Here is an 18,968-nt window from a genome sequence, read left to right as displayed (position 1 = left end):
TTAGAATAAGCGTTACCTCCAAGGCTATGAGTTATTATAAGCCTAGTGGCAATAAGGCTTTCTCAAATTCTTTTTCACATGGTAACCTAGCTTCAGTAGTGAGAAAAAGAGGTACTGGATTTTTACTCTTAAAAAAAATTATTTTATTCAGACCAAAAATTGATTTTCAGAGCAGTAAACAAAGTACTCCTAAGGATCAAGTTATATTAATAAGAACCCACAACTAAAAGTTATCTAACACCCTAGTAGAACACTCATTTAGGCATGGAAGTCACTTGGATATTTTTATTTTCTGTTTTCAGAATGGCTAGACCACAAAAGTTGTTCCTCACCTATTGCACTTATTAATGAGGAATCTACAAATGATAATTTATCACCTCCACAAAAAAGTCCACCTCTGGCAAAAGAAGTACCAGACCTGTGTCTTTCTGATGAAAATATCTCTGTTAAAAGTCCAACAAGAGAAGAAAAAACAAAGAATGATCAAGAACTAGCTTGTAGATTAGTCCAAACTAAAGAAAATAAAGATTACTTGGAACTTGACTGCACAGTAATATCTACTGAATCATCTCCCTCTTCAAACATTGAAAAAGCATCTTTTAAACATGGTAAAAAATGGGAGAATGATTTGGACCCTTTGAGCAACTTTATTATGCTGCGAAATAAACATAAAACTTGCACCTCAAAGACTGAAGTCATAGACATTGATGAAAAAGATGGTGGGTAATTTAGTAATATTTTGGCATAGATATATGATGGCTTCAAGGACTAAGTGTGTAATTTGTTATAGAAAGTAAAGAAATAAAGCTCTTCTGGATAGAATATATTAGTTTTCAAAGTCAAAGAAAGTGCCATTGATTCATGATACTTTCTATGTACAAGATAGATGTGTACAAGGTCTAACAATTAAGTTCGCAAACTTGTTGCAATGATGTTGCTAACCTTTTTTTAATATCAAAGGGATTATTCATTATGAATTTATACCAACTGGACAAACAGTTAACCAAGTTTACTATTTGGAAGTGCTGTAAAAACTGCATGAAAAAGTTAGATGAAAACAACCTGAACTTTTCGCCAACAATTCATGGCTCTTGCATCACAACAATGCACCAGCTCACACAGCACTGTCTCTGAGGGAGTTTTTAGCCAGTAAACAGATAACTGTATTGGAACACCCTCCCTACTCACCTGATCTGGCCCCCAATGACTTCTTTCTTTACCCAAAGATAAAGGAAATATTAAAAGGAAGACATTTTGATAACATTCAGGACATCAAGGGTAATACGACGACAGCTCTGAAGGCCATTCCAGAAGAAGAGTTCCAAAATTGTTTTGAAGGGTGGACTAGGCACTGGCATGTGTGCATAGCTTGTCAAGGGGAGTACTTCGAAGGTGACTGTAGTGATATTCAGCAATAAGTAGCAGTTTTTTTAGGATGAGTTCACGAACTTAATTGTCCGACCTTGTATATAGATATAGATGTAGATATGTATTTTTCAAGAAAATGAAAAAGTGCATTTGAACTTACAAGAAAAGTCACTATTTGTAAAACTTGTTTTCTACAACTTGACCACATAGATTCATAATATTTCTAACTTTTGTTGATCATTCTGCCAGTCTTTTTTCTCTTTTAACTGACATTTCTATCTCAGTATTTTAACTTATATCTTAATGTAAACTTAAGAACATTTTGCCCAGTTGATTACTTATTACCCTATTTAACTTTACCAAAGAGTTTCTGTTCAAGTTGTAACTGTTTCACATTAACTGCTTTTAACAATATCAAAGATAGTATAATGTCACATCATTTCACTTCTGGTAAAAAGTCAGTGTTACACTCATAGAATATGTTTGACATAGTTTATGCAGATGAAATAAATACAAAAATATTTATGTGTGAGAGTTGAGCATACTTCAGTTTTACTGTTCTATATACTATTAGTGTACACAAGATCTTGACCCTGAATCAATTATAAAATAAGAAATAAAATATATACAAAAATATTACCTTTAGTACTAATAAAGGCTAAATTGGAGAAAGGAGCTTAGTTTGAGGGTCAAATGGCTTGCTAACTAAACACCAGAACTGGGCAGAGTTACTACCCAGTCCCAGCTCCTCCCAGGTGTCAGGGGGAGCTGACTGGGAAGGAGTCATGACATAGAGAAATAAGGGTATGTGGAAAGTCACAGAGAAATGAAGTAACGTAGAACAGCACGTGTTCTATTAGGTATCAGAAACTGTACTTGGTGTTTAATCCTTATAATAATATTCAAAGTAGGTGCATTCATATTTAGATATGAGGAAACTAAGGCTAATGTCAGAACTAAGATTGAAACACTGATCTGATCAAAGTTTTTTCCATTACTACCATTCAGCTTCCTACCTAACACAGTGTTAGGTCCATTGCCCTGAATCGTTCAACTTAATACTGACGGTGTTCCAAAGAAGTTTAGCAATGGTGATCATAATAGAAAAAGCACTTAAGCAGAGCAACATTAAGTTTCTTCTGAACAATGCAAATTAATATTTTTATTAGAATTTCAAGATAAAGAAGACCATTCTTTAACTCTTCAAGAAGAAAGCCCTATTGTTTGTACTAATAAAACTCCAGAGAAAATAAATCAGGAAAGGCGAGCAGATGATGTCATTGAAATTCAAGCATCAGGTATGCTATATGCTTTTAAGATACATTCAAATTAAGTAAATTGGAAAACTCTTTCCTGGGTATCTAGGATATACCTCATTTTCCATGTAATTTTCTTCACTTGCTTCAGATATTTCCTTGTTCCACTTCTACTTTCAAGTTATTTCCAAACCAGGAATGCCCTATTCACTGCCTCTGCCCCTCCCTGTTGCCCTATTGCAGTCGACTAAGTGTTATTTCATCCTTCATTTGAATTGCTGCTTCCCTACATTCATCAGAGAAAAACAAATAACTCAGACTCTTGTGCCCAATCTAGAAGATGATCTGTTAAGCGTTGCTCTCTCTGTTCCCTTACCCACTATCAGGGTGATGTAAATAAGTTATTATTGATTTCTAAAGATTAAATTTTTCGTTCTGCTATAAAGAAGAATATTCTTTGACTCCTAAAGAATAGCCTGCGTAAGAACATCGTGCTCATTACTAAAATCAACAAAGAAATATGATAGTAGTTCTTGAATAGCTTTTCATTCTTTTGGTTCAGTTCTATTTATGACCTTTAGATGAATATGCACATCTTTAAATACTGATATTCTAGTGAAATCTAGAAATAATTTGTCATTGTTCAAATTTGTTTGGCTTAAATTAAGGTTGTAAGCTAATAGTCAAAGGAAAAGCAAAAAAATTATGTGATTCTCTTTATATGGCTCTTCATAGTTGCCATGTTGAATTAGTTACTGAATAAATCCTTTCTAATAAACAAGATAGCCATAAAATTACACTTTTTCATGGGGGGGAGAGTTCACTTGTACTTGTTTATGTAGAATAAATATCCTAAAATAAGCCTGTATACAATCTCATGATTTTTTACTCAGTAAAGAATTTAGATGGAGTTCAGGTTTCCACAAAGCAGCATGTTTAATTGGTTTGTCAAAAAGAGCACACTGTTTTTTAACTGCCTTTAATGCCTTTATTTTTGCAGATAGCCAGTGCCAAGCATACTGTCTCTTAGAAGCAGCAGCTACTCCTATCTTAGCAAAACTTGGACGCCTCTGTACTCTTCCTGTTGCTAATTGGAAATTTGCCACTGTTATTTTTGACCAAACAAGGTTCCTCTTAAAGGAACAAGAAAAAGTAATAAGTGATGCTCTTCACCAAGGTGAGTGCAAATAAAAGTCATTATTGAAAAGGGTATAAATTTATCAAATTAGTAAAAATTTAATATAGAAGATGCAGAAATCAATCATGGATGAAGGCAAAACTGTAACTCAGCATATGGCACCCACAAACAAATACTGGAGGATCAGCTAAGGAGGAAAAGGTAAAAAATATCATCTGGCATTGCTTCTTAGTGAAGCTCCACTGACATATATTATATGACAGATTTCTATTACAGAAACCAAATTAATCCTAATAACGTTAACATCTGCACTACCTAGTTTCCTCCCAAAAGGGGTGGTGGCGGGGGGGGATGGTCAAAAAACAGATAAAATCATTTTTTGACTTTGGTTCTGGTCAAGATGGAGTAACAGATATTAGATTTACCTTCCTACCAGAAATATAGAGGGGGAAAAAATGACAAAGGCAAAACACATGAAACCAGTTTTTAAGAGCCTAGACGTTAAGCAATGCAAGACAGTGATTCCTGAGAAATGGGGAACAAGTGAGGTGAGCCCCACCATTTCTCTAGCTCACTGCCTTGAAAGAGTTGCCAGGCTATGGCACAGGCACAGCCTGGTGGACAATTTGCGTTAAGGAAACAGAACTGAAAAGCCAGGGAGACCAAAGCAGCTAGAGTTCAAAGGGTAGCGTATTCGACATCAGAGAGCTTCCCACAGAGAGTCCTGGAGAACGACAGTCTTTCTCAAGTATCCACCAGAGTGCTGATCATAGAGTGTATGTGAGTTTGGAGAACTACCTGAGGTTTGGGAGACAAACCATCTCAAAGGGTTGAGGGAATAGTACTCTGCCTTCATACAGGGCAGAGAAGAATTCCTGTCCCCGCCAGCTAGACTAGAAAAACTCGGAATTTGTGGGGTATTGAGTACAGTACTTAGGAAAGTTTTGCCTCATTAGTGGGGAATGATTATCCCAGAGACTTAGCAGTGCTCTGGACCTCGCTACCAAACCATAAAAGCAAGACCCAAAAGATCAAACTATTTCCAAGGAGCTTAACCGCATCTCAGAAAAAAACTTAATAGAATTTATATGAACACAAAAATATCTAGTACCCAAAAAGGTAAAATTCACAATGTCTGTCAAAGATTATGAGGCATAATAAGAGACAGGAAAATACGATCCATAATGAGAATAATCAATCAAAACGAACGCAGAACTGACAAAGATGTTAGCATCACCAGAGGACACTGAAACTTATCATCGTATCCCATAGGTTCAATAAGTTAGAGACATAAAAAAGACACAAATCAAACTTCTAGAGTCTACACTACAATGTATGAGATGAAAAATGCACTCATGGGGTTAATGGCAGATTAAATATTGCAGAAGAAAAGATTAGTTAACTTGAAGGCATAGCAACAAAAACTATCCAAAATAAAATCCAGGTAGATAAAAGAACTTTTAAAAAAAAAAGAAAAGTAGGCTGTGAAACAACTTCAAATAGCTCAGAGTACTAGTAGAGTTCTCAAAGAAGAGGCAAAAAGGGGATAAACAGAAAAAATATTTGAAGAAATAATGACTGAAAGCTTTCCAAATTTAGTGAAAACTGCAAACCCACACAAATCCAAGAAACTCAATGAACCCTAAGCACAAGAAGCATAATAAAGCTGCATCAAGGCATATCATAATCAAGTTGCTCTAAACCAGTAGTAAACAGAGAATTATAGGAGCAGCCAGAGTGGGGGGGGGGGGAAATGTTGCATAAGAGGAAAATAAGTATGACATCAGATTTCTTGTCAGAAACAATGCAAGAGAAAAGATAGTGGAGTAACATCTTCAAAAATTGAAGAAAAAACTCCATAGACCTAGTTTTCTATACTACACAAAAATATAAAAACAAAGGTGAAATAAAGATGTTTTCAGACATACAAAAGCTGAAAGAATTCATCAGCTGCAGATCTACACTGTAAGAAATGTTCTCCTAAGGACATAAGAAAAATGATATCAAATCTGGTTTCTCTGTTCTGTTCTCATCCCTTCCAGGTCATGATTGACTTCTTTCCACCCATAATTGATTCTCCTGTTGCCTCTTGATTCCCAATAACTACTAAACCTTTGCCTTATCTTTACTAATTAGGTCAGCAATTTTCAAACGTTTTAGCAGAACTCTGTTCAAATAAATATTTCATGGGATCCCACCATATAAAGCAGAGAAAAGTCGAGCTTCTCTTGTTAAACTGGGGCCGTGGGTCCTGTCTTCTTGGTCTCACTTTTGCACACATTAAAATCCAATCTATCATTGTCAAAAAGCTCTGGAACTACACGGACACATTAATTGGACAATAGGCCTGTCTCTGTGAATACAGTCTTGCTTGAGTCATATCTTTGGACAAAATATTTCCAGGTGTCCACCTCCATTTTAAGCTATTGCTTTATGTTATGATCCTCCACCTTTATTTTAACCAATTGGCAAGTCATGAGTTTAATTTTCTTCTTGTTTCATAACTGGGAGTCACTGACCTTTTTTCCCATGAAGAGTAGAAATAATTGAATATTCTTTGGGAGCAACAAGAGTGTGAGCTCTAAGGTCAGCTGTCTGGGATTGAATGTCAGCTCCACCGTTTATTCACAAATTGACCTGCGACAGTTACTTAACCTCATTAAGACTATTTCCTCATCCATAAAAGGATCACAATTAAACTCTCCTAATAGGGTTATTGTTATAGATTCAATGAAATAACCAGCTTATATACAGCCTGGCGTATAGTAAGCACTCTATAAATGTTAGCTATTATTGTTAAACATTCAGATACATAGTCTAAAATTCTAATGTATATCCTATGTCTTTAAATATGTTTTTGCTTACTTAGGTACGAATGATGAAAAAGAAATGACGTTCAAGCATGCCGCTCTCTTACACCTTCTGGTAACAAGTAGAGATGTCCTTTTAACATGTAGCTTGGACACAGCACTGGGTCGGTGGGGAAAATTTTTAATTTTCCTTTTCTTCCTATGAAATATGTCATCTGAAATAATTTTTACTTTTCTGAAAAAGATGCACCTGTAACTTGTTTTACTTCCATATTAAACATTATATCCATTTTGACATAATTATAGTGGAATACATATATTTTATTCTGCTGATATTCATTAAAAGAAATTAACTGTAACAACTACTATCACCTAGAAAAATAGGTTTAGGATTTTCTAATCTAGGCCTGAATTACAGAGTCCTGATGAACTTAAGCAGATTTGATTGCATAATCATTCCATGCACTAATTTTTACTGTAAGATGACATTTCCCCATATGTATTTTAGGTCCTCATTGAATGTTGTGGCTTTGAATCTTTGCTAGATAAAATATAACTCAATTATTAGTAGTAAGATTTTTTGCAATTTCTTTTTGAGTTGTGTGTGTAAGTTAGGATATGAACTACCGTGTTTTGCTGTGTATAATGCAGTTTTTTGCCCAAATTTATGAGGGAAAAATAAGGATGCGCGTTATACATGGGTTGTACTAATTCCACATCTATATAAATTTTTTAAATTATTTTATTTATGCTTATGAGTTAAAAGTGTAACTCTAGAAATCAATAACGATATCCAGATGCAAAATAATACCCTGGAAAACAATAATAATCAGTTTTGTTGAACTTACAACAAACTTGCAACGACGAAGAATTCTTGGCCTTCTATGATGCATGAATATCGTAAATTTGTTACTGGCACATAAAATTTCTTGTACCTTGTATCTGTTCTTGTGTTTTGTAATTACTTGTTCCATAAAATTTCTTGTACCATAATATGTTAAAAAATAAATGTTAAAATTCCTTTATAATACAAAAAATAAGTACATAAATGTAAACAAATAAAAATTTGAATTAAAAAAATAAAAGATTTTTTTTTCCTGAAAGTTTGGGTCAAAAACATAAGTGCGCATTATACATGGGAGTCCATTATACATGGCAAAATACAGTACTTAGTAATAAAAATAAAACCCTTTTGAATGTATTGGAAATTTGTAAGATTTTGGAACTTTTTTCTAACCTATGAAAATCATTAAATTATGTCTTATTACATTAGTGCTTTAGGCCCCTATTGCAGGATTATTTAAACTTGTTTAGAAATGGTATGCTTATAGGATTATGTTTTATAATTTAGAGTTTCTAGAAGGATATAAAATATAAAGCGAAAATAATTTTTCTCCGATCTATCACCCACACATTTTCTCTTATCTATGACATACACAAATATTATTTAATCCAAGTTTTTGATAAGTATTGAGCAGCAGTGAGTTACAATTTTACTCCCTCTGATGCATGGGAGTTGTAATACTTGGCTAAGTATTATATTAGATTATCTGTCCCAGTACGTATTATAACTAAGTTACAGCTACTCTTAGAAAGCCCAGCATGGTGTTTTTCCTTTCTTCTCCAATTGAACCATTTGGATGTTGATGCTGAATCAGGTTGTCTTATCTCCATCTTCAGACAAATAAGCATTAGGAGCTCTAGCCTTCAGTTTACAGTACCTGGAACTAGTATAAGGGTACAGTGTCACATGCCCTTCTATTTAGTCACCTGTCTTCATTAGACTCTCAAACTTCCATTAAACATGGTCAGTCCTACCAATAGCTAGGCTGACTATTAAAGCATAATAATAAGGCAGAATATTAGAATCTAGAATATCTGAACTTCGAGAGCTGCAGAGAGAGTATAATTGTGGCTCAGTACTGCTCAGTACTTATCAAAACTTTGAATTAGAGAAACAATATTTATGGAGAATCACTTGAAGCATATTCACCTTTAAGTACCGTACAATTTACCCTAGATTAAGTGAGACCATTGAGGGGACTGAATTGTTTTGCTTCTCAAAGAAATGCATTTACTAAATCAAACTTTGGCATTACTATTTGGCTACCTTGAAAAAGACTATAAAAGTAAAATCCTTGTTGGAAAACTAAATTCTTAAGCTCTATGTACCAACCATAATGAATAACCTAGCTACCTTGGACATTTTCAGTGGAGGGCTTTCTCACTCCTCTGAATCTCTCGAAATCAAAGAGCAAGTTAGGTTGTCCTCCTTTCTTTCTCTCTGTATAGTGGCAGATGAAGAAAGATTCATGTGGATCTACCTGCTTGCTTTGTTCCTTTGCAGAATTTTGTATTTTCTCCCAGCTTTCAGTTTGCTACCCCTTCCAAGCTAGCAAACTGGAATTTTCCAGATTACAGGTATAGAGTTTCACTTCTGGGCTCAATCAAAAATAAATTCAGTATTGTATAATGAATGGGTGCTGTAATAGATACATAGTAATGGCACAAAGGATAGAGACTGCTACCCTTGAGCTGAATATTTTTTTAAAAATAAGGAGTTTGCCAAGTAAGTAAAGTATGAAAGGATATTATTGGCAGAATTAAGAGCCCAGAAAAATGACCTAATGGTGGGCTGCGAACACTTCCGTGGGCTAAATTGAAGAGTCCAAGGTAGAACGCAGTAAGAGCTAAGCCTGAAGAAATAAGAAAGAGCCAAATCATGAAGAGCCTCTTCAGCTACACAGAAGAGTTTAGATCTTCTTCTGTAGATGACAGAGACCCATTGAAACTGAGATGCGAATAGATTAGGTTTGTCTTTCAGAAGGTTAAGTCTAATGACAGTGAGGAGAATCAGAGGGAGGTTTGGCGATTAGGAGACCGAAAGAACATAAGTCAATCTCTAAATTGCCCATCAGTTTAGCAATAATAATATATTAGAATTAAGATGTATATAAATCTGAAATAGACATTTAAAATTTTCTATTTATTATTTCATTTATTGCCCAAACATTCATTTAACTCCTGATCTACGTAAGATACTATGCCAGGTGCTCTACTTCAATAATTCACAAAACTCACTGTGCAGTAGACTCACTGGGAGAGCATTTTAAACATAGAAATCCCTGGGACACAATCTAGATTTACTGAATGTGGACCGTCAAGAATAGGTCTCAGGATTCTGTGCATAAAAATTGCTCTTAGTGAGTCAGAATTTAAACACTACTGTGTTGGCAACTATACAAATTAATTATGCATAAATATCATGGATTATATCCCGAGTGCTTATAAACTAATGAGGTTGTTAAGTCGTATATACAGATAACCAGAAATCAAGTACAAAAGCCGTATAGATAAAATACCAAGAAAGTGCCAGTAAAGTGGCATTTCCACAGGACTTGCATGTAAGTGTAGATCCTGGGTTTAGGAAGAACACAATAGCATTCAGCAAGCCATGAGGCAGGAAACGATGGGATATATTCAGATATGGAGAGTATATCTATGTTATATTGGTGTTATGTAGCTTAAAAAGAGATACTTGGTACATATTTTTCAGCTTCATTCAATTTTAAGGTTTCCATCAGTCAATAACTTTGATCAAAATCAGAAAAGGATTAAAGGAAACTTTAACCCGTCTCTATTATGACTCTTATTTCCTTTCAGGTTTTTACCATGGAGCTTCTCAAAGAACAGAAAGTCATGCTTTGTTTTTCTACTTTCATTTTTAACAGGATATTTGTCAAATGCAAAAGATGTCTACAAAAGTATTTTAGGCTCCTATTTGGATGACATTTGGAGACAGCTGAAGATTGTACAGTTTATTAGGGAAAAAAAGCCCGAAACCAACTACAGAATACAAGAATTGCAATGTCAGATATTAAATTGGATGCAAAGTGAACAGCAAATTAAGGTAAGTGCTGGAATAAAGCAGATAACAGTAATTAGCTTAAATAAGAATTGGATGTAAGATACATTTTTGCATTTAACTTAGTCTAATAGTCTATACTATTTGGTCCCTTGACAGTTTTCTTCTTAAGTAAATTAGCAAAACAAAATCAGACCCAGAGAAACTATGATTTGTATCATTAGCCACATGTCTTGAATTTTAAAATATTACACTTCAACTTTTATTATACACAATTTTCTATGGATTGCTTCTCCAAATCTCAAAAATTTTGTCTGGCACTTGTAAGTTCATGAACATATACACAATAATAGAACTACAATATTTTATTTGTATATAATTGAGCCAGAATCTCATGTTACATGATTTTACCAGAAAAGCACTTAGTTTATGCCTTGGATTATACTGGAAATTTTTGCCCACCTTACCTCAAGTATATGAAAGTTGCAATAAGCATTTAAGAGAAAATACTTTTAAAAATCTTTTCAAGCAGAATAGCACTTCAAATGCTTTACACTAAATAAGATTAAAAATCAGCCTTTTTCTTCTTTTTCCTCTCTGTCCCTCCTATTTTTTTATCCCCAACTTTATGGTATTGGTAACTTGCTTAAGTCATTAAAATAAATTAAAACAATCAGTAAGAAACTTAAAGTTGAAATTGTCCCTACCTCCACCTCCCCAATAAAACTGTAATGTCATTAGGAAAGTATAGCAGCAAATCATTGGTTTTCTCCAACAAATTCACACTTGTCTGGGTTGAATTTAACACTAACAATACAGGCAGAGATTACTTATGTTTAAATAGAGATCACCTGTACGGGAATACTTAAAGAATACTAAAAATGCCCTACTGCAAATTATTTTCCTCATTAATACTTGGTCTTACCAGAATTTATTCCTTTGTTTTTAAGCATGACATCTTTTACAACACAAATATTTACTTTGTAATCTTATTGTCATTAGTTTCATGTTAACCAATTAAGTTTGTTGTTTTGTCACTATAACAAAACTGAAAAAGAATAGTCATTCAGATATACATATATGTGAAATTCTTATTTTTGATCAGGTGCTGATTATAATAAGAATGGACTCGGATGGTGAAACACATTTGCTCATTGAAATCCTTAACAAAATGGAAGGTAGGGAGTTTTAAATTAGTCTTCATTTGATAACGTGTTTGAACATATAAAAATGTATTGATTTAATCAAGTTTTAAAATTAAGATATCATTAACATACCATAAAATTCACCCATTAAAAGTAAATAACTCAGTGGGATCTAACCAGTTTTTTAATCAACCTAGGCTATGAGTCTGCAATATAAATATATTATAATGTACTTAAATGTACATTAAATGTACTTATATGTACATTATTATTATCAATTGACACTTTCCATTGAATGTCTACTAGTTGCTAAATAATACTGACTACTTACAACAGCTCTATGAACAGGTTTTATTAACTGTTTTACAAATAAAGAAATTAAAGTTCATAAAAGTGATCTAGCATGCCAGACCTCACTGGTAGTAAGTGAGGGAATCAGAATTTGAAACTAGGTCTCTCTTGTTCCACTGTCATTCTTCAGTTCAGTTCATTCTTCTACCCACTACTGCCCCCTCTGCCAGCTCTTTCTACCTTCGTTGTGGAACCCATTGCTAATTTGAAAACTTATTCACTTCCTTGTCTTAAGTGAACCCCAATTTTCCCCAGATGATACTGCTTCCCCTATATTTCTCTCATATAGAAACTGATAATTTTCACTAGATAGATAGATATAGATGATTGATAGATGATAGATAGATAGATACAAACAGATGGATAGATACATCTTATAGGGATGAGAAGGCCATTTCTTGCCTTCCATTATCTTTTCCAAAACATTATTCCTCTATCCTTTGAGACTGTGCCATATTGTCATACCATTCTCTACCACTCCATATTGCCATAATGTAGTAACCACCTGAACATTCACCATCATCCATGGACTATTGTGCACCTAGCTCATGGTTTTCTCTTCCACTCCTAGTCCTGCCATTATCCTTGGTGTCTTTAATGGGACTGATTCATTCAACACCCTGACCTTATAGTTTCACTGGGCTCCACAACAAAAATGCTACTCATGTCTTGGCCATGCCATTGACCTTGTGATAATGCAAAACTATCTTACCTCTGAATTTTAAATTCTGGTACATTGCTCTCTGTCTATAGCTACCTCTAGCTCTTTCATGATCTTTGGCATCTTAGAGATCTCTAATATGTCAACTCCTTTTTGTTTCATTTTTTTTTCTTTTTCTAGATTTGGTGATGTGACTGTCACTTTAATCAGTCTTGTCCTATACCACCTTTCATTTAAACCTCAACTCTGAATCACTCGGGACATTTGACCTCTCTATTCCTATACCTGAGCTGCTGAGCATTATTGAAGAAAGTTAAATAGATTGGTACCACTACAAACTCATGTTCTCTGAACTTACGTGGGATTTTAATGCCTCTTACTAGTCTTTCTATATGTTCTTAGTTCCCGTTTCTTTCCTCCTAATGGCTATAACACAAATTCCTACAATGCCACTCATTCCCTTGTTTTTAGAAGAGAATTATGCCTTCTTATGCTCATTAATCAGTTTCCCTCTCTACTGTACTTACCAAACGTACCTTCATTTATTCTATTTTTTTATCTTTCTTTTCCTCCTTTCTCTATAGAGAAAATTATTGTCCTTCCTTCAAAAACCAATCTTTCACTTGTGCGTTGGATCCCCTTTCTTCCTACAGTCTCAAACACTTTTCCATCAGTTATTTCCTAGCCCAACCTTCCTTTCTAATGACTCTTTCCCTTACTCTTTAAGCCCTCCAGTCTTAAAAATAAAATACCACCCTCAATCTATGCCACCCTTTGTTTACTATTTCTCTACCCTCTATAAACTGCATCTATTGCCATCTCCCAAAATATTTCTTTGCTTTAACCATACCAAACTACTTATCGTGTTGTTTAGTATCTCCATGCCTTTACACATCCTGTTTCTGCTATCATAATACTCTTCTCCCTGCCTTAGGAAACTAACTCCTATACATCCTTTAAAAATTAGTTAAAACATTTGTTTGAAAAGCATCGATTTGAATGATTTTCCTCTGTGCACTCAGGGTATTATGTGCATACTTACCATCCTGGGCTGTAATAACCGATTCTGTTAACTCTTTTCCTCACTAAAATGTCAGTTTCTGGAGGATAAGGGCCATGCCCTAATTTGTATTCCCAGCACTCACAAAAATGCCTGGAACATGGAAGTCACTTAATAAAGATTTACTGAATGAATGAGCTAATAATGAATGCCTCCCTGTATACCTAGTATAGACTGAGACTAACAAAAAACATTGAACTGAAGTATATGCAGATATTACAATAAATATCTGTTTATCAGTGTAGTTAGTAAACTATTACATTATAGTAATGTAAGAATAGAAAACTCTTTCACGCAGAGCCTTAAAAGACGCTGTTTCTTGATGACATTGTCATGTGCCTCAAGTCCAAATTTGCAAGGCAGTATCTTATTATTTCACTTAGTTTTCCACAACTGGGGAGACGAGTTCATATTCACCAACTTCACAAGATCCTTACTAGTACCAAAAAGTCAGAGCAATAGTTAACAGTTGTGGGGCTGAACCTGCCACAGTTGTCTGGAATCAGGGTAATTGGAAACATTTTTTAAAATGCTGAGCAAAGTTAACATTATAAAACAAAGGGATTTGGGTAACCAAACGAACATTTTTGTGAAGAAGCTGAGAAAATATTACTGCCCCACAAAGAACCCTTAAACCTACCTACTGGGGCACCTTTTCCTTTGATGTCACTTAAGATGTAGTGACCAATTATTACTGTATATATTTAGCTTTTTACATAGGCTTCATGCAGAACATCCCTATTTCTTTCAGCATTTGGGATTATAACATCACTACTCTATTTTATTTCAACAAGGTATACTGACACAAAAATATGGACTTTATACACTGAAAAATGTTTTTACTTTCTCTTCTAACTGGCAACTATCCTCTGTATCTAGGAGCTAGGCCTGTTTTTTCTGTCTTGGGTTAGAAAGTAAAATATGTGGTTCCATCATCCTGTGTGCTTGCAAGATCCTAGTAATGCACTCAGCAAGCAATCTGCTTTGGAATCATAGCTAATACAAATCATTTAAGGAGATTAGGTTTTAAATAATATGACCTTATAAATTATAAAAGAGAAATCATACTCCCTCCCTTCTTATTGCTACCAAAACTATTGTCATACGAATTCAAGTAAACGTGAAATTATTAAGGATTACTTTGTCATTATTACATCACACCACTGTAAACCTTATAGTTGACAAAGTATGCTAATAGAATGTAGAATTTATTTTAACTAGAATTAGCTATTCTTAAATCAATTATGTCTACCAAAATGAAACTGTACACGTGGGTACAGAATTTTTGGAAGTTTATTATAGTTTGTTAAAAAATTAATAACATGAAATTTAAATTGAAATGCAGTCTCTTGATGTTTAGTTATGTACTTAAATTTTTGACTAGAGAAAAAAGGTAAAATCTACCATGATTTTTAGCAAGATAAAATTAACTGCACAGAATTGGTGTTTAATTTGGTTACTTTAAAATTAAGTTTTTGATCCACTTTATTACTTTACATAATAAATTCAGAATTTCCATGCTTATATACCCACAACATACACATACACCAAAAATATTGCCCATGGTTTAAACTGATACCCTAGACTTAGAAAAATAATCCCCCCAAATTGTATTTTAAGCAGTTTTCTTGAGTTCCTTGTTCAAAGATCTTTAATTCATTTTTGTGGTAGTGAAATACATGACACACCTAAAAAAATACATATGAACAAAACAGTAAAAACCCTTTCTTGTATTACTCTTTTCCAACAGGTTTAAAGTTGACTGTCTTACATTCAAACAAAAGAAAAGATTTTCTGGAATCTGAAGGTGTTTTAAATGGGTAAAAATGTATTTCTTCATCTATGGGGAGCAAACATACTAGTTGCACAGGAAAAGCACAATTTCTCCTAGAACTTAACTTTCAAAGAAGGTTTAATAAAATCTGAAATTAAAAAAAAATCTGAAATTAATCAATGTATCTACCCTCTTTCTGAAAATTTTTTACATAGGGCACTTTGATTCAGTTCATTGCCTTGTGTTACATATTGTTGTGCAGAATTTTAGTCCAATCTTGCTTTATTATCCCCAAATTATCATTATTATTGCTACTGTTAATACAGGAAGTGCTTATTTAGACTTACCAGTTTTTGTTTTGTTTTGTTTTTTGTTTTTTTCTCAGCATTGTTTCTTGTATCTCCTTCCTTTGTCTTGGGAAGTATGTCTTTGATAAATCATTTCAGTGAGGGCCTACTAATAATAAATTTAGTGTTGATTTGTCTAAACATATTTTCAGATTGCCTTATTTTATGTAGAAATCATTTATTTCTGATATTGGGATCTAAACAATAAAATGAGAAGATGTAAATCAAATAGAAGTCCATAAAAGCTAGACGTAGATATCTTTTAACTTCTGTCTATCTAGATTGCTCTGGGTAGAAAGCAGCAGAGTGTTTTGATTATAGTCAATGCTATGTTACACGAAATTTGAAGAGGGTAAAGATAAATTTGTGGTATTTAAGTATCCATCTTTTTTTGTTGTTAAATCACTTATGAAGCCCATTGAGTAAAAAAAAGAACCCCATTTCACAATTGTCAGGAAATAATCTATTACATAGATTCTCAAAGATTAAAATGTCACATTTGTAAGAAAATGAGATTGATTTCTCATGGTGATTTGTCTCTTATTGATAGGACTCAGGTAATAAGATTAGGGTCCCATGCATTTGAGAATGTGAAATTGTCCACAGTATGACCATCAAAAAGAAAGATAAAAAGAGATTAACACTATCGGAGAACAAATCAACAGTAAATACACCAGTGTTTTTCCAAGATAAGTAGGCATGGATTAGAGAAGAATAAAAGAAGCCAAAAACACTTCTTTTAGCATTCTAAGTAAATAATGATACAAATATAATTCTATTTTCTTGGCTTTCTTTTGTCTTCAGAGAAAGTTCCTGTGTAGTTGTACATAATCGGTATATTGGACCAGATTTCCCCTGGAGTAATTTCTCATTTGTGGTGGAATACAACTATTTAGAAAACTCTTGTTGGACCAAACACTGCGAAAAATTGAATATTCCATACACGGCCTTTAAAGTGATTCTTCCAGACACAGTTTTAAAGAGTAAGAATATAAATTAAAATCCTTTTTTTGTTCTATTAGAATGAAAATTTTCTGTTTCTGATCTATGGAAAGACAGTAAGCTTGAGTTCAAGCTCTAACCTTACCACTGTGTGACCTTGAGCAAGTCCTTTAACTATCTCTTACCTTATATTCCTCATTTGTAACGTAAGCCTTACTGATTTATCTTCATCCCTTTAACTTCTAAATTACTTATAATAGCACAATTTTATTACAATTATATCTAATATTAATCCGATACTTTTATTCAATAGTATTTTACTGAATTTTAGAGAAAAATTATGTAATAGTATGTTGATTGATTCAGAAAACTTTTTCCTTTCCTTTTTTTTTAAATTGAGTGTATTTGTGTAAGTATAAACAAGCAAATATGTAGAAAAGTGTGGAAGTATTAAATTTTGTTTTTAGTATGTAGTAGTTTTGGTAAAATCTGTTAACTCAGTTTTATTTCTAGGTAGTAGGATAACATGGTTTTTATTTTATTCTTCAGACCTTTCTTTATTCTAATTTCTGATATTTTACAATGAATGTGTTTTATTTTTATACTACTCCTTGAACATACACCTGTTATTCTCATGTTTAATTAAGAAATAGAAAGAGCGGGGGAATGAGAAAAAAAGAAATATTTATAAATTTTCTCTTATTTAGGAAGCACCTTGCTGGATAGTTTTAGTGGTTTTCTTTTGGAAATTCAGATTCCTTATGTGTTTTTTGCATCTGAAGGACTTCTTAATACTCCACAAATACTTCAGTTGCTAGAATCCAAGTAAGTTATTGATTTCATAACTTTAGCAAAGGTATATATATATCGTAATTGGCTAAATATATGCTATATATGTGGCACTATTTCTCTCTGATTCATGCCTGGAATTACATTACATAGGAACAGTTTTCTAGACAGTTTATGTCACTATACATTTCTCTCCTTCTAGTAAATCATTGTAATTATTGAATATTGTCTTTTTTGGTAATGTATATCAATTTTGTGCAAAAAAATTTTTCAGTATTGTTTAAATTAATGTTTTAATTGCATTTCTTTTGTTACTAGCCAATAAGACCATTTTATGTGGTTTTTTTCTGTGAATTATATGGTCATATCTTTGAGTCATTGATAATATTAAGAAAGAGCATTCTTATTTAGAGGACTTTAAATAATGCCTGGGAAACAGGACTTAAAAGGCCTAAATGAATTTCCAAGTTTTTAAACCTTTAGTTCTAAGGTCATACCAATACTGGGCACTTTTAAATCATAGAAAACACTTTATCATAGCACACAAGTTGTCATAGGAATGTTAGACATTGGGCTGTATCTCAAGGAAGGATAACTGTGCTGTGACTTTAGTTAAAATGCATATCTATTTTCCATACTTTTGTTTTTATATCTTAAGGCTGTGGGGCATTCACAGAAAACTATGAACTAATAAAAGGTAGTTAAAATCTAGGCCAGTTTTAAGGAGAAAGAAAACAACATTCTGATAAATGCAGAATGTCTTAGTGTCATAGCACAATGTTTTTGTTTCATGAATTATTATTTAAAGAGCTAGAATGAATTGGTCAAGACATTTGTAATAGTATTATGTATGGTAATATTTAGCAAAATACCTAAGGCAATACATATCTCAACTAATTTGTCTTATATACGGAATAAATCATACTTTCATTCTTCAAATTTATAGAGTAAATTGATATATGAAAGAAAAAGCACAGTAGTTCAAATTTAATATGCAGGAGGACAATACAACTTTTCTTAATTCTTCTTAGCCATTTCATTATGTCATCCCAAATTATTGTATTTTTCAGCTATAATATCACATTAGTGGAGAGATGTTGCAGTGAGTCATTGAAACTCTTTGGCAGTACAGAGTGTTATGTAGTGGTGACAATTGATGAATGCACTGCTGTAATTTTGCAGGTAAAACTATACAGTAAAAAATATAAATCAAATATATTAAAATATATATAACCATGAAATTTATTACTAGTTTTACTCTAAGAGCTTAACTATAATCTAGTGATTTCTTCCAAAACTTTGCAAATGGGTAACAAGTACCAAAATTATCACTGAGGAAAACAACTATTACCTAGTTTCTTTGATACCTTAAAATTTTTAACATACTTTAAGAAGAGAAACAAAATATAGAATCTTTAATATTGTATATTTACCTATTTTAAATATATTCATAGAGTAATTA

The 18,968-nt window shown here is 33.1% G+C and overlaps 1 protein-coding gene across 1 annotated transcript in view; it reads left to right on the top strand.

The window, feature by feature from the left end:
• The window catches only part of SHOC1 (shortage in chiasmata 1), a 57,848-nt gene that overhangs the window by 26,353 nt on the left and 12,527 nt on the right, over positions 1 to 18,968 (top strand). Inside the window, exons 12-21 of the mRNA XM_033123740.1 lie at positions 303 to 719; positions 2,547 to 2,666; positions 3,625 to 3,801; positions 6,632 to 6,736; positions 10,304 to 10,482; positions 11,543 to 11,615; positions 15,405 to 15,474; positions 16,580 to 16,758; positions 17,425 to 17,542; positions 18,577 to 18,688. Coding sequence (XP_032979631.1) covers positions 303 to 719; positions 2,547 to 2,666; positions 3,625 to 3,801; positions 6,632 to 6,736; positions 10,304 to 10,482; positions 11,543 to 11,615; positions 15,405 to 15,474; positions 16,580 to 16,758; positions 17,425 to 17,542; positions 18,577 to 18,688 — 1,550 coding nt within the window. The remainder of the gene's footprint in view (positions 1 to 302; positions 720 to 2,546; positions 2,667 to 3,624; positions 3,802 to 6,631; positions 6,737 to 10,303; positions 10,483 to 11,542; positions 11,616 to 15,404; positions 15,475 to 16,579; positions 16,759 to 17,424; positions 17,543 to 18,576; positions 18,689 to 18,968) is intronic.

The sequence above is a fragment of the Rhinolophus ferrumequinum genome, chromosome 12, assembly GCF_004115265.2.
Source record: "Rhinolophus ferrumequinum isolate MPI-CBG mRhiFer1 chromosome 12, mRhiFer1_v1.p, whole genome shotgun sequence".
NCBI lineage: Eukaryota > Metazoa > Chordata > Mammalia > Chiroptera > Rhinolophidae > Rhinolophus > Rhinolophus ferrumequinum.
This window is presented reverse-complemented; position numbering and strand designations above follow the sequence as displayed.